The sequence below is a fragment of the Littorina saxatilis genome, linkage group LG16 (genome assembly GCF_037325665.1).
Source record: "Littorina saxatilis isolate snail1 linkage group LG16, US_GU_Lsax_2.0, whole genome shotgun sequence".
Taxonomy (NCBI): domain Eukaryota; kingdom Metazoa; phylum Mollusca; class Gastropoda; order Littorinimorpha; family Littorinidae; genus Littorina; species Littorina saxatilis.
This window is the reverse complement of record NC_090260.1, coordinates 2,876,517-2,901,162: the sequence shown is the minus strand read 5'-3', so window position 1 is coordinate 2,901,162 and position 24,646 is coordinate 2,876,517. Positions and strand designations below refer to the sequence as shown.

At 47.0% G+C, this 24,646-nt stretch overlaps 2 protein-coding genes across 2 annotated transcripts in view; one reads left to right on the top strand and one right to left on the bottom strand.

The window, feature by feature from the left end:
- LOC138950206 (uncharacterized) overlaps positions 1-24,646 on the top strand; it is a 596,636-nt gene that overhangs the window by 102,092 nt on the left and 469,898 nt on the right. The window lies entirely within an intron of this gene.
- The window catches only part of LOC138950208 (uncharacterized), a 90,863-nt gene that overhangs the window by 4,347 nt on the left and 61,870 nt on the right, over positions 1-24,646 (bottom strand). The window contains exons 4-6 of the mRNA XM_070321957.1: positions 23,066-23,188; positions 6,776-6,944; positions 5,016-5,098 (exon numbers count right to left, since the gene is read on the bottom strand). Coding sequence (XP_070178058.1) covers positions 5,016-5,098; positions 6,776-6,944; positions 23,066-23,188 — 375 coding nt within the window. The remainder of the gene's footprint in view (positions 1-5,015; positions 5,099-6,775; positions 6,945-23,065; positions 23,189-24,646) is intronic.

Here is a 24,646-nt window from a genome sequence, read left to right as displayed (position 1 = left end):
GTGAAATTTTGTAGGTAGATCTGTTGTCCCTATCTAAATTTAAATTCAAACTTTTGATGAAGAAAAGTAAACTTTTGTCCGTTAAAAACAGTTAAGGTTTGATATTTTTCTTTGATTTTGACGATGTTTGTTTGATAGGACAACAAACCCTGACTGAATTTAGATATACACCTTTTAACCTGTGCCGTGCTTCCTGGGTTCACCTGTACCCAGAGACACACTATAATCATTGTAACTCTGGAACCATTAAAGGTATCGTTTTGAAATTTTAAGTATCTCTCACACACCTAATTTGCTCTATGTCTGCAAATTTTTAGTGTGTACATGACAAAACATTAAAATTAATTGATTATGTTAATTAACATAAACACTACCGATTGCGCGGGTTCACGCAAACCCATACTTTTAAAGAGTAGTAGTGATTGTAACTATCGCTCTGCCGACGGCGCGGGTTCTGCTACACCCATAATTACCAAAGCGGCGGAACAGTGTCTGTCTGCCTGTTTGTCTCCAAGAGACTGTCTGTCTCTCTGTCTGTCTGTCCGTATCTCTCTGTCTGTATGTCTGTTGTCAGTTGCTCTGTCTGTCTGTCTGTCTGTCTATCTGTCTATCTGTCTATCCGTCTATCTGTCTATCCGTCTATCTGTCTATCCGTCTATCTGACTGTCTGTCTCTCTCTCTCTCTCTGTCTCTCTCTCTCTCTCTGTCTCTCTCTCTCTCTCTCTCTATGTCTCTCTCTCTGTCTCTCACTCTCTGTCTCTCTCTCTCTGTCTCTCTCTCTCTCTCTCTGTCTCTCTCTCTGTCTCTCTCTCTCTCTCTTAGTCTCTCTCTCTGTCTTTCTCTCTTAGTCTCTCTCTCTGTCTCTCTTTCTTAGTCTCTCTCTTTCTTAGTCTCTCTCTCTTTGTCTCTCTCTCTCTTTCTTAGTCTCTCTCTTTCTCTTTCTTAGTCTCTCTCTCTCTTTCTTAGTCTCTCTCTCTTTCTTAGTCTCTCTCTCTTTCTTAGTCTCTCTCTCTCTCTCTCTCTTTCTTAGTCTCTCTCTCTTTCTCTTTCTTAGTCTATCTCGCTCTCTTTCTTAGTCTCTCTCTCTCTCTCTTTCTTAGTCTCTCTCTCTCTCTTTCTTAGTCTCTCTCTCTTTCTTAGTCTCTCTCTCTCTTTTAGTCTCTCTCTCTCTCTCTCTTTCTTAGTATCTCTCTCTCTGTCTTTCTTAGTCTCTCTCTCTCTCTCTTTCTTAGTCTCTCTCTCTCTCTCTCTTTCTTAGTCTCTCTCTCCCTCTCTCTTTCTTAGTCTCTCTCTCTCTTTCTTAGTCTCTCTCTCTCTCTCTCTTTCTTAGTCTCTCTCTCTCTTTCTTAGTCTCTCTCTCTCTTTCTTAGTCTCTCTCTCTTTCTTTCTTAAGTCTCTCTCTCTCTCTTTCTTAGTCTCTCTCTCTCTCTCTCTTTCTTAATCTCTCTCTCTGTCTTAGTCTCTCTCTCTCTCTCTTTCTTTGTCTCTCTCTCTCTTTCTTAGTCTCTCTCTCTCTTTCTTAGTCTCTCTCTCTCTTTCTTAGTCTCTCTCTCTCTCTCTTTCTTAGTCTCTCTCTCTCTCTCTCTCTCTCTTTCTTAGTCTCTCTCTCTTTCTTAGTCTCTCTCTCTCTCTCTCTCTCTCTTTCTTAGTCTCTCTCTCTCTCTCTTTCTTAGTCTCTCTCCCTCTCTCTTTCTTAGTCTCTCTCTCTCTTTCTTAGTCTCTCTCTCTTTCTTAGTCTCTCTCTCTCTTTCTTAGTCTCTCTCTCTTTCTTAGTCTCTCTCTGACTCTTTCTTAGTCTCTCTCTCTCTCTCTTTCTTAGTCTCTCTCTCTCTCTCAGTCTCTCTCTCTTTCTTAGTCTCTCTCTCTCTCTTTCTTAGTCTCTCTCTCTCTCTGTCTTAGTGTCTCTCTCTCTCTCTTTCTTAGTCTCTCTCTCTCTTTCTTAGTCTCTCTCTCTTTCTTAGTCTCTCTCTCTCTCTTTCTTAGTCTCTCTCTCTCTCTCTTTCTTAGTCTCTCTCTCTTTCTTAGTCTCTCTCTCTCTCTCTTTCCTAGTCTCTCTCTCTCTTTCTTAGTCTCTCTCTCTTTCTTAGTCTCTCTCTGTCTCTCTCTTTCTTAGTCTCTCTCTCTCTTTCTCTCTCTTTCTTAGTCTCTCTCTCTTTCTTAGTCTCTCTCTCTCTCTCTTTCTTAGTCTCTCTCTCTCTCTCTTTCTTTCTTAGTCTCTCTCTCTCTCTCTCTCTCTCTCTCTTTCTTAGTCTCTCAGTCTCTCTCAGTTTCTCCCCCCCCCCTCTCCCTCCCCCTTTCCCTCCCCTGCAAGAAGTCGGTGAAGGGAGAAACTCGATGCACCCACTGAAGTAGCGCTGTGGGTTTTCCTGAACCCACCCCGTCGTTAGAGAAATAAACGGTAAAAACCCTCTTTCAAATGTATGAAGAAAAACAAACTTTTGTCAGTTAAAACCCGTTATATCTCATTTCTGCACCGATTGTGGTCATCAGACGTTGTGGTTAAGCAGACTGATATTTATAGCCTACTCGAACAGGATCAAGCCTGGTACAGGTTCACAGGCCAAATACCTGAGTGTACCGGCTGAATAACAGTGTACGGGCCGAACAGAAAGTCAGTGACTATGCCAATCCCAGTGCACCGCTGACGGACTTGACAAAGAAAGGTCTACCTGAAAGGGTAGTGTGGAACGAAGAGTGCGAGGAAGCCTTCACGAAGCTCAAACAAAGTATGCAAGCCAGTGTTGCTGCTGCCAGATATCGACAAACCGTACACAGTGAGGAGTGACGCGTCCGATATTGCCATAGGCGCGGTACTTCTACAGGACCAAGGTCAAGGACTTCAACCAGTGGCGTACGCGAGCAGGAAGTTGAACAAGGCAGAACGTAACTACTCGGTCATTGAGAAGGAATGTTTGGGAGTAGTATGGTCGATCAAGAAATTTGAACAATACTTGTACTCGGTACATTTCACTCTGGAGACCGACCACCAACCACTCACATACCTGCAGAAACCAAGTCAGAGAATGGACGTCTCATGAGATGGGCACTCCAGTTACAACAGTACTCCTTTACTGTTAAAATCATCCGAGGGGTTGATAACGTTGGGGCCGACTATTTGAGTAGACTGAATAACTAGGTTTAGCTTAAACATGAATGTTTCAGCTCAAGAGGAGGGGCGTATGTTGCGAAAATGTACGCAAGCTATTCAGGTCCATACAAATACCGAGCACCGTCAGGCACCTATGGTCTATTTAATTAGGTGATGCAGCAAGTGCCTATGAATTGTCGGGAAAACCGAAGTATAATTACGTCAAAAGTTTCGCTATCAATTGACGTCATTTTGATTGTCGTCAGGAGATTCTCGTATATCTTGAAGGAGTTCCCTTCAAAGCATATTCTTTTACTTTCGATGTGATTGTTAGTTTACTTTGTTCATTAGTATTGAGAACATAAGGAGTTAGATAATAAATGGGGTTATTATTAGGTACGAAATTCTTGATCGCTATTTTCGCGAATAGACAAGAGTTACCATTGGTCTAGGTTAGCTAACAACGCAAAGATGAGTTTCGGTTAGCGATTAAGGAGTCTGCGCAGAGAGAGAAAAGAATAACGATCGAAAAGGAAAAGCAACGGAAAGTGGAAGAGAAGGAGCGAAAGCATGAAAGAACCACAACGGCACCGTTCTATGCCTATGACTAGAAGTAAAAACCATCGCCAAGGGCGAACGAAGTTGGCAAAAACTTCCACAGCGGAGACACCCTGTCTTTCACGGGGCGACCAGAGAGATGGCAGCAAGCGACAGCAGTAGCCGGTAGCCGTTAGGGTGATGGAATCTTTTCTCGGTAAATATGTTTTTTAGATCCAAGTTGATTTCCCCAAGGTTACCAAGTTAATTTTTATAAGCACTGCATTGGTCACGGTATCACAAGTTTGATCGAATACCAAGATTTTATGTGATCACTGTAGATCAAGCGTAATACATTGTATGAACGTTGAGCAGCATGAGGAATGAATGTGGATAATTAATTGTTTATAAAGTGCTATAATGAATGATATAGTCGGACCTCCATTTGAATAACAAGATGTGTTTTTATCACACAGGTCTCAGGGGAAACGGTTTGTATGATGATAGAATAATTCCCAGTTCTGAGACTTGTTATTATTTCGACAGATATGTTGGTGTTTCGAGTTACGACTACGAGTTTCCAGTTCGAGATCCGAGGGACGAGTTTTCTACGATCAACCCTCTAACTTCGTCCGATGTTTTCCTGATCATCAATGATGAACTTTATGTAACCATTCGACAATAACCAGCCTGGACCACACGACGTTCCGACCGTCTACATCATCACTTCGTATTTTCAAGATGAGTGACTTTTAGATCCAGGATATAAGAACGATACAAAAATGAAGAATAATCCGGCGACCTTGGAACAAGCAAATAAATAAAAAGTTGAATCTATAAATTTACAAATACGTCTTGTGTGTTTTGTGCACGAATCTGCAATAGTGGTGTGGTAGAATTTTTTTTAGAAACAAAATTCATTCTTGTTCTGATTCATAACGTAAAAGGTGAGGTCTTCGTACCCTCCGAGTACGTAACAGACAAGGATCCGCAACACAGACAAACATAATTATGACACAGACAAGCACATGAAACAGACAAGCATATGAAACAGACAAGCATTTGATACAGATAAGCATATGAAACAGACAAGCATATGAAACAGACAGGCATATGAAACAGACAAGTATATGAAACAGACAATCATGTGAAACAGACAATCATGTGAAACAGACAATCATGTGAAACAGAGAAACATAGGAAACAGACAAGCATATGAAACAGACAAACATAGGGAACAGACAAACATATGAAACAGACCATACATCACGCCCAGCGGTTATAATATCTGATTTTAAGGTGTTCATTGTCTTTGCATTATGGACGACACCTTAGTGCAGAGCACGGTGATTGAGCGAAGAGAACTCCACTGACCAAAGCTGTCACCTACCTCTGCGTCACTCAGACCGGACTGTTGGCACGTGCTGGGGTCAGTCCTGTCCTCTGCCTGGTGTTTCGCTCCCCCGGTCATTCCTGCCACGTGATATTTGAACACTCACACACACACACACGCACAAACACAGACACACAAACACACACACACACACACACACACACACACACACAGACTCATAATCAAAGCAAGACAATAAAAAAAATACATTTGACGTAAATTGAGAATAGGGGTGCACCCCACTTAAGTGAGACAAACATTTGATTCTTTGGAACTTTGACCATGCGATTTGCAAGTGAGAAGGTCTGCATGGCACACTCAGGGGGGTTTGTTTGTTTGTTTGTTTGCTTAACGCCCAGCCGACCACGAAGGGCCATATCAGGGCGGTGCTGCTTTGACATTTAACGTGCGCCACACACAAGACAGAAGTCGCAGCACAGGCTTCATGTCTCACCCAGTCACATTATTCTGACACCGGACCAACCAGTCCTAGCACTAACCCCATAATGCCAGACGCCAGGCGGAGCAGCCACTAGATTGCCAATTTTAAAGTCTTAGGTATGACCCGGCCGGGGTTCGAACCCACGACCTACTCAGGGGGGGGGGGGGGGGGGGGGGGGTCTTGCAATTGTGTGCAGCACCGACCAACGAAATAGACCTTTCAGAACGTTTGTATGGTGAAGTGTTTGATTTAAAACCATTCAAAATGGTATGCCATAGGATAAGCCACACTAAAACTATGATTCGAAATAGCGACGCGACAGCGGCGTCGGCAGCGACGAAAAGGCTCGCGGCAGGTGAACGTTCGTGTTTCTGTTTCCATTAAAAGCGGTGCGGCAGGCAGATTTTTGTTCATTCTGGCTTGACTTCTGACAATGAACCACCCACACAGCAAACAAAACCATGCTATATTCAAGGTCAACTATATTTGAAACAGACGAAAAATGCAATGGGAAAACCCGCTTTTATTTCAACCAAATGCTTCAAAATCAGAAGGAACCCGGTGCCTTTGACAACCTTTGGAGGAAGACCCCTACAACCAGGTGTATAATCTATATTGACTGTTTTTTCGTCAGATACTTGTATTCACTGAGCTGCAAATCTTCCAGCAAGAATTCCTTTAACAGGTTGTCAAAGGCACCGGGTTCGTTCCGCTTTTTGAGCATGTTGTTGAAACAAAAGCGGTTTTCTATTTAATTTTTCATCTTTTTCAATGTTGGTACCAACATAAGTAGCTTCCAATACAGTTGACCTTGAATACAGCATGGTTGTGTGAGATTGTGACCGATTCATCGACAGGAGTCAAACCAGAAAGAAACTAATCCGCCTGCCGCGCCGCTTTTAATGGAATCACCAACACTAAAATTCGCCTGCCGCCAGCCTTTTTGTTGCTGCCGCCGCCGCCGTCGCGTCGCTATTTGGAAACATAGCTTTATACATGTACTTTGAATTCAGAACTTTGTTTATGCCCTCCTAATTTTGAGAGTAATAAACAAAGAGGATACCGGCCTCACTACCATAACAACAAGAGGGTCAGATAAAATCGGTTCTGGTTGGTCAGATCAGTCACAGGATGCAATGCTAATGAATACAGTGCAGGGACCAGTCGCCTCAGCACATGTTGCCGGGCTTGTTAATTATCGTGGCGACCCTGTCAGAGCTTACCCTGTGACGGACAGTTGATTATCGTGGCGACCCTGTCAGAGCTTACCCTGTGACGGACAGTTGATTGTCGTGGCGACCCTGTCAGAGCTTACCCTGTGACGGACAGTTGTCATGTTGAGCGGGACCGTTGATAAACATAATGTCGTCGATGAGAGTATAGATCCAGTCCAACATGTCGGCTTTGTCACGTGACGCCAGGACGAGAGGCGGTACATCTCCCGCCATGCGGATCTCAAACACGTAGCTGCTGGGTTCTGTGGCCTGAAAAAAGACCAAACAAGTCACGTGAAGCAAAGTAAAACATTTAATCTGAAACTAAAACATCAACACTTGAAAACCAATCATCACCGAGAGGTAATGTAGGTCCGATTTGCTTAGCTCACGGCCGACCATGATAGAGGTTATACAATTTTAACGTTTACATCTTTTCGCATTGGCTGCACTGGCGATTTTCTCGCTGGTTGCCATTGTTGGGGCGGTCAGTACTGCCCTCCTCTTCCCATCCCTAACCTCCATTCCCTCCCCCTCTTCTGCTGATGGTCTGCCTCGCAGTGGATCTCCCCTTAGTGACGTAGTCTCCACCCCCCTCGTCTTCCCCTTGACCCTCCCTATCCCACCATTTGACCAAACTTAGTCATTTTCGGAAGGAGGTGTCCAGAAAGAAATAGGTTCCCATAGTGACGTAGTTCTTGTTGGCGTTTAGCCGGCAGCCATATAAGCCGTAAGATGTTGAGGTTCGGGGGATTGTATCCGTATCATCTATTTATATGGCCACAAAGCTGAAGCTGGTTCCCTCCCCCCTATGTCCGTGTGGCAAGAATCAGACAGCAGAGCACATCCTGCAGGCTTGTCCATACCACAGTGCTCTGAGGGACACCACCTGGCCAGAGGAGACAGCGCTACAAATAGAAGCTATACGGCCCCGGAGAGGACTTGGAGAGGACAGCACGTTTCGCCCTGCAGTCCGGACTGACGATCTAACAGCGAACGACAAGAAGAAGAATCAATTTATCCATAAAAGGAAAATTCCCTGTGAAGACGTTAAGCACACACCCCCCCCCCCCCCCCCCCCTAATTCCGTTTCGGTTCGGGGGAGTCTTGGCATCCAGACCGGCTGAAGTGTCAAAGTGGTGCACAAGTCTTCCTCTTGGAGTCGAAGTAATACTTTTCAGAACGGCTGTGGGCGGGTCCCAGCCTTGTACCGAATTATCTGTTGTAAACACTAAACTGCCCTCCGGAGTCTTGGCAACCAAACTGGCTTAAGTGTCCAAACGGTACACCAGACCCTGTGGACTGAACTTACATGGAAAACAACAAACGTTTAGCAGTCCCAGGTCACCCCATGGCGAGTACAGGGGCGTCGTTATACTGTGTGTCTTTATTGTTCCCAGTCCCTGGTCACCACATGGCGAGTACAGGGGCGTCGTTATACTCTGTGTCTGTATTGTTCCCAGTCCCTGGTTACCCCATGGCGAGTACAGGGGCGTCGTTTTACTCTGTGTCTTTATTGTTCCCAGTCCCAGGTCACCCCATGGCGAGTACAGGGGTGTCGTTATACTCTGTGTCTGTATTGTTCCCAGTCCCTGGTTACCCCATGGCGAGTACAGGGGCGTCGTTTTACTCTGTGTCTGTATTGTTCCCAGTCCCTGGTTACCCCATGGCGAGTACAGGGGCGTCGTTTTACTCTGTGTCTTTATTGTTCCCAGTCCCAGGTCACCCCATGGCGAGTACAGGGGCGTCGTTATACTCTGTGTCTGTATTGTTCCCAGTCCCAGGTCACCCCATGGCGAGTACAGGGGTGTCGTTATACTCTGTGTCTTTATTGTTCCCAGTCCCAGGTCACCCCATGGCGAGTACAGGGGCGTCGTTTTACTCTGTGTCTGTATTGTTCCCAGTCCCAGGTCACCACATGGCGAGTACAGGGGCGTCGTTTTACTCTGTGTCTGTATTGTTCCCAGTCCCAGGTCACCACATGGCGAGTACAGGGGCGTCGTTATACTCTGTGTCTGTATTGTTCCCAGTCCCAGGTCACCACATGGCGAGTACAGTGGCGTCGTTTTACTCTGTGTCTGTATTGTTCCCAGTCCCAGGTCACCACATGGCGAGTACAGTGGCGTCGTTTTACTCTGTGTCTGTATTGTTCCCAGTCCCAGGTCACCACATGGCGAGTACAGTGGCGTCGTTTTACTCTGTGTCTGTATTGTTCCCAGTCCCAGGTCACCACATGGCGAGTACAGGGGCGTCGTTATACTCTGTGTCTGTATTGTTCCCAGTCCCAGGTCACCACATGGCGAGTACAGTGGCGTCGTTTTACTCTGTGTCTGTATTGTTCCCAGTCCCAGGTCACCACATGGCGAGTACAGTGGCGTCGTTTTACTCTGTGTCTGTATTGTTCCCAGTCCCAGGTCACCACATGGCGAGTACAGGGGCGTCGTTATACTCTGTGTCTGTATTGTTCCCAGTCCCAGGTTACCACATGGCGAGTACAGTGGCGTCGTTTTACTCTGTGTCTGTATTGTTCCCAGTCCCAGGTCACCACATGGCGAGTACAGTGGCGTCGTTTTACTCTGTGTCTGTATTGTTCCCAGTCCCAGGTCACCACATGGCGAGTACAGTGGCGTCGTTTTACTCTGTGTCTTTATTGTTCCCAGTCCCAGGTTACCCCATGGCGAGTACAGTGGCGTCGTTTTACTCTGTGTCTGTATTGTTCCCAGTCCCAGGTCACCACATGGCGAGTACAGTGGCGTCGTTTTACTCTGTGTCTTTATTGTTCCCAGTCCCAGGTTACCCCATGGCGAGTACAGTGGCGTCGTTATACTCTGTGTCTTTGTTGTTCCCAGTCCCAGGTTACCCCATGGCGAGTACAGGGGCGTCGTTATACTCTGTGTCTTTGTTGTTCCCAGTCCCAGGTTACCCCATGGCGAGTACAGTGGCGTCGTTATACTCTGTGTCTGTATTGTTCCCAGTCCCAGGTTACCCCATGGCGAGTACAGGGGCGTCGTTATACTCTGTGTCTTTGTTGTTCCCAGTCCCAGGTTACCCCATGGCGAGTGAAGGGGCGTCGTTATACTCTGTGTCTTTATTGTTCCCAGTCCCAGGTTACCACATGGCGAGTACAGGGGCGTCGTTATACTCTGTGTCTTTATTGTTCCCAGTCCCAGGTGACCCCATGGCGAGTGAAGGGGCGTCGTTATACTCTGTGTCTTTATTGTTCCCAGTCCCAGGTTACCACATGGCGAGTACAGGGGCGTCGTTATACTCTGTGTCTGTATTGTTCCCAGTCCCAGGTTACCACATGGCGAGTAAAGTGGCGTCGTTTTATTCTGTGTCTTTATTGTTCCCAGTCCCAGGTCACCACATGGCGAGTACAGGGGCGTCGTTTTACTCTGTGTCTTTGTTGTTCCCAGTCCCAGGTCACCCCATGGCGAGTACAGGGGCGTCGTTTTACTCTGTGTCTTTGTTGTTCCCAGGCCCAGCACCCCAGCCCAAATTGTCAGCCATTTTAGAGTTTCTTTTGCAGTAGCGCATTTTTCTAAGGGTAACTGGGGGCCATGCCCGATTTTTTCGGCAAAATAGGACTTTCTTTCTTTTTCTTTATTTGGTGTTTAACGTCGTTTTCAACCACGAAGGTTATATCGCGACGACGGAAAGGAGGGATAGGGGAAAGGGGGAGATGGGATAGAGCCACTTGTTAAGTGTTTCTTGTTCACAAAAGCACTAATCAAAAAATTGCTCCAGGGGCTTGCAACGTAGTACAATATATGACCTTACTGGGAGAATGCAAGTTTCCAGCACAAAGGACTAAACATTTCTTACATACTGCTTGACTAAAATCTTTACAAACATTGACTATATTCTATACAAGAACCACTTAACAAGGGTAATAAGTGAAGAATTTTATGGGTGAGAAAAGGAAAGTAAAAGGACTTTGGGGAGGCAGAAATAAAGAAACAAGAAAAAGATCCTAATTAGGTTCACGGCATCGAGAGTGATGCGACCTTCTCTCAGAAGTTAGTAGAGAAGGCTCCCCCATCCACCACCCGGGGGACGCGCCTCTACGCCAATTAGGGGGCGCGAGGAGTGAAATAAAGGTGATGGATCCAGTCAGGTAGAAATAAGACAACAAGAAAAGAATTGGAAAACTGCAGGGAATAGTAGGGAGAGTTTTCTTGGAAGGAAATATAGGTGAAAAGACTGGTAAGGCAGAAATAAGACAAAAGAAGAGAAGAAACAGAACCGTTAGTCGCCTCTTACGACATGCTGGGTAGCATCGGGTAAATTCTTTCTAGTCCCAACCAATATGGGACTCCCCCTAACCCGCGGGGGGTAAAATAGGACTTACACAGAAAGGCAGAACGATTGAAAGTAAGCCATGCAGATATCTTGTCTGAACAGAACCCATGCATCGTATTGTAATCATGTAACTTTTTGTTATCTGATGAATAAATCTGAAGCCTACTTTTGGTTTTCATGGTGTTTCTTTCATCAGTGTTTACATGGTTGTTGGTTCTGTGATTGCCTGTGTTGTTATGGTCGTGTGTTTAGTCACGTGTTTACATGGTTGTTGGTTCTGTGATTGCCTGTGTTGTTATGGTCGTGTGTTTAGTCACGTGTTTACATGGTTGTTGGTTCTGTGATTGCCTGTGTTGTTATGGTCGTGTGTTTAGTCACGTGTTTACATGGCTGTTGGTTCTGTGATTGCCTGTGTTGTTATGGTCGTGTGTTTAGTCACGTGTTTACATGGTTGTTGGTTCTGTGATTGCCTGTGTTGTTATGGTCGTGTGTTTAGTCACGTGTTTACATGGTTGTTGGTTCTGTGATTGCCTGTGTTGTTATGGTCGTGTGTTTAGTCACGTGTTTACATGGTTGTTGGTTCTGTGATTGCCTGTGTTGTTATGGTCGTGTGTTTAGTCACGTGTTTACATGGTTGTTGGTTCTGTGATTGCCTGTGTTGTTATGGTCGTGTGTTTAGTCACGTGTTTACATGGTTGTTGGTTCTGTGATTGCCTGTGTTGTTATGGTCGTGTGTTTAGTCACGTGTTTACATGGTTGTTGGTTCTGTGATTGCCTGTGTTGTTATGGTCGTGTGTTTAGTCACGTGTTTACATGGTTGTTGGTTCTGTGATTGCCTGTGTTGTTATGGTCGTGTGTTTAGTCACGTGATTACATGGATGTTGGTTCTGTGATTGCCTGTGTTTTTATGGTCGTTTGTTTCGTCACGTGTTTGCATGGTTGTTGGTTCTGTGATTGCCTGTGTTGTTATGGTCGTTTGTTTAGTCACGTGTTTACATGGTTGTTGGTTCTGTGATTGCCTGTGTTGTTATGGTCGTGTGTTTCGTCACGTGTTTACATGGTTGTTGGTTCTGTGATTGCCTGTGTTTTTATGGTCGTGTGTTTCGTCACGTGTTTGCATGGTTGTTGGTTCTGTGATTGCCTGTGTTTTTATGGTCGTTTGTTTAGTCACGTGTTTACATGGTTGTTGGTTCTGTGATTGCCTGTGTTGTTATGGTCGTGTGTTTCGTCACGTGTTTACATGGTTGTTGGTTCTGTGACTGCCTGTGTTGTTATGGTCGTGTGTTTCGTCACGTGTTTACATGGTTGTTGGTTCTGTGATTGCCTGTGTTGTTATGGTCGTGTGTTTAGTCACGTGTTTACATGGTTGTTGGTTCTGTGATTGCCTGTGTTGTTATGGTCGTGTGTTTCGTCACGTGTTTACATGGTTGTTGGTTGTGTGACTGCCTGTGTTGTTATGGTCGTGTGTTTAGTCACGTGTTTACATGGTTGTTGGTTCTGTGATTGCCTGTGTTGTTATGGTCGTGTGTTTAGTCACGTGTTTACATGGTTGTTGGTTCTGTGATTGCCTGTGTTGTTATGGTCGTGTGTTTAGTCACGTGTTTACATGGCTGTTGGTTCTGTGATTGCCTGTGTTGTTATGGTCGTGTGTTTAGTCACGTGTTTACATGGTTGTTGGTTCTGTGATTGCCTGTGTTGTTATGGTCGTGTGTTTAGTCACGTGTTTACATGGCTGTTGGTTCTGTGATTGCCTGTGTTGTTATGGTCGTGTGTTTAGTCACGTGTTTACATGGTTGTTGGTTCTGTGATTGCCTGTGTTGTTATGGTCGTGTGTTTAGTCACGTGTTTACATGGTTGTTGGTTGTGTGATTGCCTGTGTTGTTATGGTCGTGTGTTTAGTCACGTGTTTACATGGTTGTTGGTTCTGTGATTGCCTGTGTTGTTATGGTCGTGTGTTTAGTCACGTGTTTACATGGTTGTTGGTTCTGTGATTGCCTGTGTTGTTATGGTCGTGTGTTTAGTCACGTGTTTACATGGTTGTTTGTTCTGTAATTGCCTGTGTTGTTATGGTCGTGTGTTTAGTCACGTGTTTACATGGTTGTTGGTTCTGTGATTGCCTGTGTTGTTATGGTCGTGTGTTTAGTCACGTGTTTGCATGGCTGTTGGTTCTGTGATTGCCTGTGTTGTTATGGTCGTGTGTTTAGTCACGTGTTTGCATGGTTGTTGGTTCTGTGATTGCCTTTGTTTTTATGGTCGTGTGTTTAGTCACGTGTTTGTCGGTAGTTATCCTGACAAAATCTGCAGACATTCACTTATAACAGATCTACGTACTACACAGATAACAAACACATTATTCAAAATTCAGTGACGTACACCACTGGGCGTTACATAAACAAACTTTTGCTTTAGCAAAGTCTGAGAAAATCCTCAACAGTATGTTTTGACACACTAAGCACCAGCCAGTCACACGGATACGATATACTGCTGATTAAGACTGGCTGTCCTTACTGAGAATGGTTGACGACGTGGTACACAGTGCTCAACAAAATGATATACCTGGAGCCATGCTTGCTGTTGATTTTAAGAAAGCTTTTGATTCGATATCGCAAGAGTACATGACGTATGTGTTTTCCAAGTTTGGGTTTGGCAACGAATTTGTCAGATGGGTAGAGATATTAGTGAAAGAAAGCTGGAGCTGCATTGGATACGGTGGGCGGCTTAGCGAAGAAATTAGGATAGAAGGCGGGATTAGACAGGGATGCTGTTTTTCTCCTTTGGCCTTCATACTCGGTATTGAATTATTAGCCATTAAAATGAGAGGGAAAAACGGAGTTCATGGTATACCAATTAATAAAAGTGAAGATATCTATGCATTGTTGAAAATAGCGCTATATGCGGATGACGTGACACTGTTTTTACGAGACAGAGACGATATTAAACTTGCTTTAGACATTTTAAAACAGTTTGCAAGTATCTCCGGTCTTGAGATAAATACAAGAAAGACAGAAGCAATGTGGTTGGGATCGAGCATAGCGAGGGGTGAGTTATGCTTTGACTTGAATTGGAAAAACAAAATAAAGCTATTGGGTATATTTTTCTGTAATAATGTACCCGCATCAAACCTCTCAGAAAATTGGGAAAGGCGTATTGAAAACATGAGCCGCGTCATAAGCACGTGGCATAGATGGAATCTTGGATATTTAGGCAAAATTTGTATTATAAATAGTTTTCTCGTTCCGCAATTAGTTTACGCAATGAGAGTAATTAATTTATCAGAGAAGGTGTTAAACAGAGTTACCACAATGTTGTACCACTTTTTGTGGAAAAGAAAAACTACCAACAAAAAAGCATTTGAAAAAGTTAAAAGGTGTGTGTTAAAATCTGATTTTGAAAAAGGAGGGTTGTGTATGCCCGACATTAAAATTATGCAGCAATCGTTTCTGCTGGAATGGATAAGAAAGCTGCATACGGCTACTGATACGGAAAAATGGTCATTCATTTCAATAGCGCAGTTTTCTCAACTGGGTAGAGACCTGACTTGTTTTCAAGCCAAAGTAAAATGGAAGCAATTTAAAAAAGAACATGTTAATTTGGCCCCTTTTTTTTCTCCACACACGGCTGATTCCTTGACCAGGTGTGGGAGCTTGAGTACTTCTGTGACCCCGAGAGCTATGCCAGCGGGAGTGTCAAAACTTCTGGTAGCGTCTCGCATGCTGGACAGGTCAACGGAGAGAGGTCAGACAAATATCAGCAAACTCTCCTCGAGTCATAAGGGGCATGAGAAGGATACTCATGTAAATAAAACCATGGGCAGACCGGACTCATCAGCCATGGCAGGCAACCGGTCTAGGAGAGGGACACTCTGAATTCACACCATGGGCAGACCGGACTCATCAGCCATGGCAGGCAACCGGTATAGGAGAGGGACACTCTGAATTCAAACCATGGGCAGACCGGACTCATCAGCCATGGCAGGCAACCGGCCTAGGAGAGGGACACTCTGAATTCACACCATGGGCAGACCGGACTCATCAGCCATGGCAGGCAACCAGTCTAGGAGAGGGACACTCTGAATTCAAACCATGGGCAGACCGGACTCATCAGCCATGGCAGGCAACCGGTCTAGGAGAGGGACACTCTGAATTCAAACCATGGGCAGACCGGACTCATCAGCCATGGCAGGCAACCCGTCTAGGAGAGGGACACTCTGAATTCAAACCATGGGCAGACCGGACTCATCAGCCATGGCAGGCAACCGGTCTAGGAGAGGGACACTCTGAATTCAAACCATGGGCAGACCGGACTCATCAGCCATGGCAGGCAACCGGTCTAGGAGAGGGACACTCTGAATTCAAACCATGGGCAGACCGGACTCATCAGCCATGGCAGGCAACCCGTCTAGGAGAGGGACACTCTGAATTCAAACCATGGGCAGACCGGACTCATCAGCCATGGCAGGCAACCGGTCTAGGAGAGGGACACTCTGAATTCAAACCATGGGCAGACCGGACTCATCAGCCATGGCAGGCAACCGGTCTAGGAGAGGGACACTCTGAATTCAAACCATGGGCAGACCGGACTCATCAGCCATGGCAGGCAACCCGTCTAGGAGAGGGACACTCTGAATTCAAACCATGGGCAGACCGGGCTCATCAGCCATGGCAGGCAACCGGTCTAGGAGAGGGACACTCTGAATTCAAACCATGGGCAGACCGGACTCATCAGCCATGGCAGGCAACCGGTCTAGGAGAGGGACACTCTGAATTCACACCATGGGCAGACCGGACTCATCAGCCATGGCAGGCAACCGGTCTAGGAGAGGGACACTCTGAATTCACACCATGGGCAGACCGGACTCATCAGCCATGGCAGGCAACCAGTCTAGGAGAGGGACACTCTGAATTCAAAGCATGGGCAGACCGGACTCATCAGCCATGGCAGGCAACCGGTCTAGGAGAGGGACACTCTGAATTCAAACCATGGGCAGACCGGACTCATCAGCCATGGCAGGCAACCGGTCTAGGAGAGGGACACTCTGAATTCAAACCATGGGCAGACCGGACTCATCAGCCATGGCAGGCAACCCGTCTAGGAGAGGGACACTCTGAATTCAAACCATGGGCAGACCGGACTCATCAGCCATGGCAGGCAACCCGTCTAGGAGAGGGACACTCTGAATTCAAACCATGGGCAGACCGGACTCATCAGCCATGGCAGGCAACCGGTCTAGGAGAGGGACACTCTAAATTCAAACCATGGGCAGACCGGACTCATCAGCCATGGCAGGCAACCAGTCTAGGAGAAGGACACTCCGAATTCAAACCACCCCCCAACGAAGTCGGAGCGATGCTGACTGTGTTTCCGGACACAGTGTGGGAACCTAAGCTAAGTTCTTGGGAGACGAGCTCGCACGCCACCACTATGGATTATGCCTCAGATTCAGATAGATATTTCGATATGGTGTCGTTCCCGTGGACCTTTGCCAGGCGGGAACGGTGCCGGACCCTCAGCCTCAAGGGGGTCCACCTCAGCGACTGGCGGCTCTGTTGACTCGGGAACCAGGGGAAGACAGAGTAGAGCGACTGGTCGAACTCAACATCCAGCGACAACCATCAGGGTTGTGCAATGGAATGCAGAAGGCGTCCAGAGAAAGAAACCAGAGCTACAGGCTTTTCTGAGAGACAACAACATCGACATTATCTGCATCCAGGAGACCCACCTGAAAGAAGACCGCAGATTCTTCGTCAGAGGTTATGACACCTTCCGACGGGACCGGCCGACCGGACACAAGGGTGGAGTTCTCACCCTAGTCCGACACAACATCCCGGCAGCTATGACGGCACAGACGGCAGACGGCGACCTTGAGTACATCACCATCAAGACCTTCCTGCAGGGAGAAGAACTCTCCATCACCAACGTCTATAGCCCACCTACCACCAAGCTGGACCTCCACACCATCCAGCTCCCAAACGAGAAACATCTCATCGTTGGCGACTTCAACGGCCACTCCCCAGCGTGGGGCTACGACAGTACTGACGCAAGAGGAGAAGACATACAGGACTGGATGACTGACAACCAGCTCATCCTTATCAACCAGCCAGATGACAAGCCATCCTACTACTCCAGAGCTTGGAAGAAAAGCTCAACCCCTGACCTTGCCATAGCCACAGAAGAGGTAGAAAAAAGGACCACCAGAACTGTCAACGACCAACTGGGAGGAAGTGACCACTTACCCATCACCCTCTCCATTGCTGACATGCAGACCATCCTGGAGTACCACAGAAAGAAAGCCAACTGGAACTTCAAGAAAGCCAAATGGACCAAGTACCAGCTCCATGCAGAAAGCCTTTGCAACACCACCTTCACGGAGGACATCAACCACAACGTAAAAGAGCTGACACAGACCATCCTAGCGGCTGCCAGGAAGTCCATCCCCCGTGGCTTCAGGAAGGACTACAAACCTTACTGGAGTCAAAGGCTGGCCTGCCTGCACCAGCGACTTTCAGAAGCCAGAGAAAGCATGGAGCAGTCCCCATCCGCAGAAACAACGACCATGCACAACCAACTGAAGGAGGATTTCAACAAGACCAAGACACAAGAACTGCAACAAAGCTGGCAGGAAATGACCTCCACCATTGGCCTCGATTCAGACACAGGGAAACTCTGGCGTCTCACCAAAATTCTAAACGAAGACAGCATGGCTACGCGGGGACCTACAGTACTATACTGTTCAAAAAAAGAAACGCATAGTTGCTACTTGCCAAATTTGTTTTATTTTTCGAAAAAATTAACAGAAAATCCATTATTTAGATTATTTGTTTGAAATTTGGTATGGACACAGTTGAATGCACACACAGTTCATTTGCATCTTCAAATCAATCAGTCAATCAATACGATTGGGTGCCGAGGCTGTCAAGTCAGTAGGGGGTGTGACTGCCTTGAGCAGCAACAACTGCCCGGCACCTTCTGGGCATGGACTGGATCAGATGCCGGATATCTTGCTGTGGGATGGTGTCCCACTCCTCCTGAAGTGCCTGCAATAGATCGCGGTGATTTTCCGGCGCTTCTTCTCGCCTGCGCACACGTCTGTCCAATTCATCCCAGAGGTGTTCTATCGGGTTCATGTCTGGCGACATGGATGGCCAGGGAAGCACCTGGACATGGTGGTCGGTAAGGAACTGGGTGGTGAGTCGTGCTGTGTGCGGGCGAGCGTTGTCCTGCTGGAATATGGCATCCTGGTCAGCCAGAAGAGGAAGGGCGTGTGGGCGCAGAATTTCCTCCACGTATCGCTGGGCAGTTATGCGCCCTTGGACGTGCACCAGGGTGCTCCTTCCGGCGGTATTGATCGCCCCCCACACCATGACGCCTCCACCACCATGAACGGGTGCCTCATCCACACAGTTGGGCGCGTAACGTTCGTTTACTCTCCGGTAGACCCTCCTCCGACCATCATGTCGCTGGAGCAGGAAGTAGGACTCGTCGCTGAACCACACGTGTCTCCAGTGGTTCCGGACGGTCCAGCGAAGGTGCTGGTTGCCCCACTGCACTCGGTTCTAGCGATGGCGGCGGGTGAGGACAGCTCCTCTGTGAGGTCTACGAGCTCTCAAACTAGCTTCATGCAGGCGGTTCCGCACGGTCTGGTCCGATAATCGGTGTGGCCCGGGGAGAGCCTGGACAGAAGATGAGGCCGACAGGAAACGATTCCGGAGGTGGCGGAGCCGTATGAAGCGGTCGTGAGCAGCAGTTGTCGCCCTTGGTCTTCCCGCTCGTGGCAAGTCAGCAACGGAGCCAGTGGCTTGAAACCTGACCCACAGTCTACTGATGGTGCTCTGGGACACGTGGAAGTGCCTGGCGATTGCACTTTCACTTTGGCCTGCTTGTAAACGACGAAATGCAATTTGGCGGTCTTCTCTGCTCAATCGGGCCATCTTTCGTCGCTGAATTGTCGTCTGATTTCTTTGTGGCGAACAATCCGCTTTTATGGGTTTTGGAAGACATGGTGAGAGCTCAATATTCCCCGAGTTTCACGAGATTACACTGAAGCATGACGAGTGGTCATGCCAAATGATCAATTTTGACATTGTAGCCACTGATAACGCATGCGTCACGTGCAGAGCTCACTTGTGGCAATGGACGAAAGGTCGACGACCAGATAAACATTTTCTGCAGTTTGGTGGATATCCTTGTAGCCATATAACTAAATTAACAAAATATTACAAGCTATGCGTTTCTTTTTTTGAACAGTATAGAAGACAGCGGAACCTTCCACACTGGAAAAAGAGCAGCAAATCTCCTTGCCGACGTCTTTGAGACCGAGAGCACCATCAAAGTCCCACCCCAAAGAAAGAAGGAAGTTGCAGAACAACTTGAAACCAGACTCCGACAGCAGAGAAACGCAACCCCACCATTGACCTCAGATCTTACCATGGCAGAGCTCGTCGATGCGATCAAAAGACTCAAGTGCAAGAAAGCGCCCGGAAAGGATGAAGTCTGCAACGAGATGATCAAGCATCTCGGGCCTGCTGCCAGAACTAAGCTCCTTGAGCTCTTGAACCAGGCGTGGAGATCCGGCGTCTTTCCCTCAGCATGGAAAGAGGCCATCATCATACCCATCCTGAAGAAGGACAAGAACCGCAAGCAAAAGACAAGCTACAGACCAATCAGTCTACTCAGCTGCCTCGGCAAGACCTTCGAGCGCATGATCAACAAGAGGCTGATGTGGCACCTGGAAACCAACAACCTGATCACCAATGAACAGTCTGCCTTCAGGAAGAACAGGAGTACTGAAGACCAGCTGATCTACCTCACCCAATCAATAGAGAATGCCTTCCAGGAGAAGAAGAAAGTCATTGCCACCTTCATTGACCTCTCCAAGGCCTTCGACAAGGTGTGGAAGGAAGGCCTCCTCCTGAAGCTATTGACGGCAGGAATCGCTGGACGAATGTTCAACTGGATCAAGAGCTTCCTGTGCCACAGAACCGCGAGAGTCAAGCTTGACGGCAACCTGAGCTACGCTGTGAAGATCAGGGAAGGAGTCCCCCAGGGAGGAGTAATATCCCCCACCCTCTTCGTCGTCTTCATCAACTACATCACCAACAGTCTGTCCAGACACATCTCCAAAGCCCTACACGCCGATGACCTTGCGATGTGGAGCGCTGCCGAGTCCACCGCAACCGCCAAAGTCCGGATGCAGGAGGCCCTCAACATCACCTCTAAGTGGGCGACAGACTGGTGTGTCACCGTGAACAGCCTCAAGATCGACCGTAGCCACCTGCTTCTCCCTCTCCAATTCCAAAGAGACCCTCCAACTGACCATCAACAACCAGGCAATACCACAGGAAAACACCCCTACCTACCTAGGTATCAAGCTAGACAAGAAGCTCACCTGGAACCCACACATCAAAGAGGCGGAGAAGAGGGCTACGAGAAGACTCTCCATCATGAAGAAACTGGCTGGCACAAAGTGGGGAGCCAGCAGCAACATCATCAGACAGGTGTATACGGGACACGTCCGCCCTGTGATGGAGTATGGAGCTGCAGCCTGGGCCACAGCTGCGAAGAGCAACACCAGCCGGCTCAACAAAGTGCAGAACGCAAGCATGCGCATCATCACAGGGGGACTGAAAACTACGCCCATACACGCCCTTGAAGCCACCACCAGACTCCCTTCCCTGGACCACCGACGAGAAGAGAAGGTCATCGTGCAGTACGAGAAGCTGCAACGACTCCCCTCTCACCCAGCACACCAGTACACCCAACAGCTGACGAAAAACAGGCTGAAAAGAAGCAGTTTTAACCATCTGGCCAAGCAGCTAGAGAGAACCCAAACCAGCTTCCTACCACGCACCCCTGAAGAACAAGAGCCCCTCCAAGACGCTGAAGAGTGGAACAGCCAGCTCAGCAAGGTGCTCTTTGTTACTGACATGCCAGGAGTGACCAGCAAGAGAGAGCAGCAGGACGCAGTCCTCAAGAACCTCACGCTGGAGATGATGCACCAGGACTACAACGCCTCAGTTTGGACTCACATCTACACTGACGGGTCCTCAGATGGTGCCATCAAAAACGGAGGAAGCGGGATCCTGGTACGCTACCCAGACGGACACACCCTTTCAAGATCCCTGCCTGCCGGAGAGCTGTCATCCAACTACCGGGCAGAACTCACCGCTCTCAGAGAAGCAGTTAGCCTGGTCAGCGAACACCCACCCTCTCACGCCGTCTTCCTGACCGACTGCAGATCCGCCGTCCAAAGCCTGCAGTCGCCCAAAGAGCAGCTGGAACGAGACACCCAGCGTCTTCTTTGTACTCTCTCCCAGAGCACAAACGTCGCTGTCCAGTGGATCCCTGCTCACTGTGGCCTCTCAGGGAACGAGGAAGCGGACAGACTGGCCAAGACTGGCAGCCATCTGGAGCAGACAAGACCAACAGTCTCTTACAGTGAAGCCAAAACCCTGGTGAAAAGACACTACCAAACCACCTGGAATGCCCAACACAGCCTGCCATCTGATGATCAGATGCCCAACTTACAGCGCCATCAGCAGACCATCCTCTTCCGCCTACGGACTGGACACTGTCGACTGCGTGCCCACATGCACCGCCTTGATCTGTCTCACACACCAAACTGCCTGTGCGAAACAGGCCCACAGAACCCGGAGCACATCCTGCAGACCTGCCCGCTCCACCAGGAAGCCAGAACAGATCACTTTCCACAAGGTGCCACACTGCAGGAGCAACTCTGGGGCACCAAAGACTCCCTGATCCTGACCACTAGCTTTATTCAAGCTACAAAACTTGAAGTCTGACCTGAGGCAAAAAATCCTGGAACGCCGAAGAAGAAGAAGAAGGCCCCTTTTTGGGAAGAGGCCCTAAAAGTCTGGACAGAGAATAACACCCACACAGAAATAGAGAACCCACTGTTGGCAATAATAAAAACATTATGTATCGAAATAATGTGTTATTTTTTAAGAATTGGACTAAATGTGGGATCGCATTAGTTGGTGATATATGTGTTAATAACAGGCTCTTATCCCTAGAACAGATTAAAGTAAAAGTTGTACTTATCCTTCACTGATGTTAGAGTATAATGTGGTAAAGACTGCTGTTACCTCGTTTATGAAAAGATATTCGGCGTATATGCTCATGCAATCCAATGAAAACAATGTTCTGCTTTTCGACCATAAAGAGTTATTTACAGCACGTTCTTATAGATTACATTTAATAAGTAAAACTGAACACAACCCTTGTTGTCTGAATTTCTGGATGCATAAGTTTAATATAGAAATAACTAAATGGCATTGGCTCATCGTAAGGAATGTATCTAAAGAATCAAGACTGAGAGAATTGCACTGGAAGATACTGCATGACATATATCCGACTAATATTTTGCTTTGTAAAATGGGAATTAGAATGAATAACAAATGCTTATTCTGTCCAGATAAGATTGATTTTGTGGAACATTTCTTTTATGAATGTTCTGCTATACATCCAATTTGGGAAAGAATTACCAATAAGGTATTTCAGCAGTATAATGTTAATATAAAAATTGATGTTCAAACAGCACTGTTAGGATACATGAAAACACCTGGTATGTCAAACAATTTAGTAAATTATGTCAATTTACTTATTATTGTGGCAAAAATGTGTGTGGGAAAATTCAAATACGGGAAACCAATAGAAATTGTATGCATGTTTAATTCAGAGTTAGATGTGCGACACATATAATCTGAGAATAATGGTAATTGTAAAATATTTTTATACAATTGTCCATTATTGGTATTTGTCCATGATAGAGGTGAAAAGATTAGGGCAAAAGAAGTAAATTTAAGTGGTTTTTTTTATTTTTTTGTTATTATCCCCATTGTCCTTAGTTAGATTGTTGTTGAATTAAAATGTAATTTAATGTAAAAGAAAACAAAAGTAAAATTTCACTGAAAAAAAAGACCAATGAAGAAAAAAGACGAAAGAGGCAAAAAAGATGGGTTGAAGCAGCCTTGCATGCAACTAAGATTAAAAAAAAACAAAAAAAAAAAAAAAAAGACTGGCTGATTACTCAGGCTTGTACAACTTTAAGTACGGTAAAAATTATTACGTACCGTGACGTCCAGAGCCTGCTGAAGAGGACACACGGCATTGACCTTGGTTTTGGTGTCGTCCTCGTAGATCACCAGCTTCGACTGACCATCCAGCACACAGTATCTCTCAATGTGCCAATGTTGCTGGTTAAAGAAAACAAATATTCTGTATTGAAAACAAAAAGACACGAACAGAAACACAGACACTGTCACGATTTAGTGACAGGGACGGAGAAAGGAACACTCTGTCGAGTGCTTATCTCCAATTGTGATGGAAAGCGCCTGTGCTTGAGTCGGGGTGACGGTATGAAACCGCTGACAAAGCATAGCCGAGCACGGGGATTTCGTTTTGCAGGAGTTCCACGTGCGTGATTTTGCTTGCTTGGCGAAATCGACTGCAACTGTACTGGGTATGTGACACGCGGAGTCACGTGATGTTTTCAGGTTGTTTGGGGAAGACATGAAAAGGACACTCGAACACAGGGCAGCGACAGAGAAAGATCGTTTTCCTCCATCCTGAAGTTAGATGGTCTTCTTCACTCGGTGACATATTGTTTTAAGTGAGAGTGCCGTTCTGCATCCATAGCATCATCATTATAATCATCCTCATCTCATTAATCATCCAAAAATTATAAATTGTCCTTGCTCTTGTGGCCCTTCATGCCCGGAGCTCTCATGGTGACCTTGGTCTCAGTGTTCCTGTTCCATCCTTCCCTGAAAAGTACTTCTGCTGTCAGTCTTCAACGGGGGTCGACGGAGGGACGTGGTGGCTCTCTGGGGGGGGGGGGGGGGGACCCTCACTCAGTCTGGCTCCGCGACTTAGAAGTCAATGTCGTTAGTAGGGGGCATAGTAGGTAGTGGGCTGCGTCCGTTAGCTCGGGACAGACCCACTACTGAACACCGTCGAAGTGACTCAGCAGAAGTGCAGTGTCATCTTCCGAGGGTAGCCTACCGCAACGACCCGACATCCCTTCCTGGAGCGTCTGTGAAATCGGCAAGTCTGGCAGCGGAACGAAATTCAGATGTGGATGGAGCAGTGAGTGCAGGGACGGGGCGGCGTGAGAGCACACCGGGACAAGGAACAGGTGTAAGGGAAAAAAAAAAAAAAAAAAAAAAAAAAAAAAAAAGTCAGAGTGCCGTTCTGCATGGTACAGTAGGGCTTCACTCGGTGACATATTGTGTTAAGTCAGAGTGCCGTTCTGCATGGTACAGTAGGGCTTCACTCGGTGACATATTGTGTTAAGTTAGAGTGCCGTTCTGCATGGTACAGTAGGGCTTCACTCGGTGACATTTTGTTAAGTCAGAGTGCCGTTCTGCATGGTACAGTAGGGCTTCACGGAACCACAAAGGAGAGAAAACTTTTCGCTGTGTTACCTGTGCGGGTCAACAAGGTTGGCAGGTTTTGATTCTTAGCTGTGTTACCTGTGCGGGTCAACAAGGTTGGCAGGTTGATTCTTAGCTGTGTTACCTGTGCTGGTCAACAAGGTTGGCAGGTTTTGATTCTTAGCTGTGTTACCTGTGCGGGTCAACAAGGTTGGCAGGTTGATTCTTAGCTGTGTTACCTGTGCGGGTCAACAAGGTTGACAGGTTGATTCTTAGCTG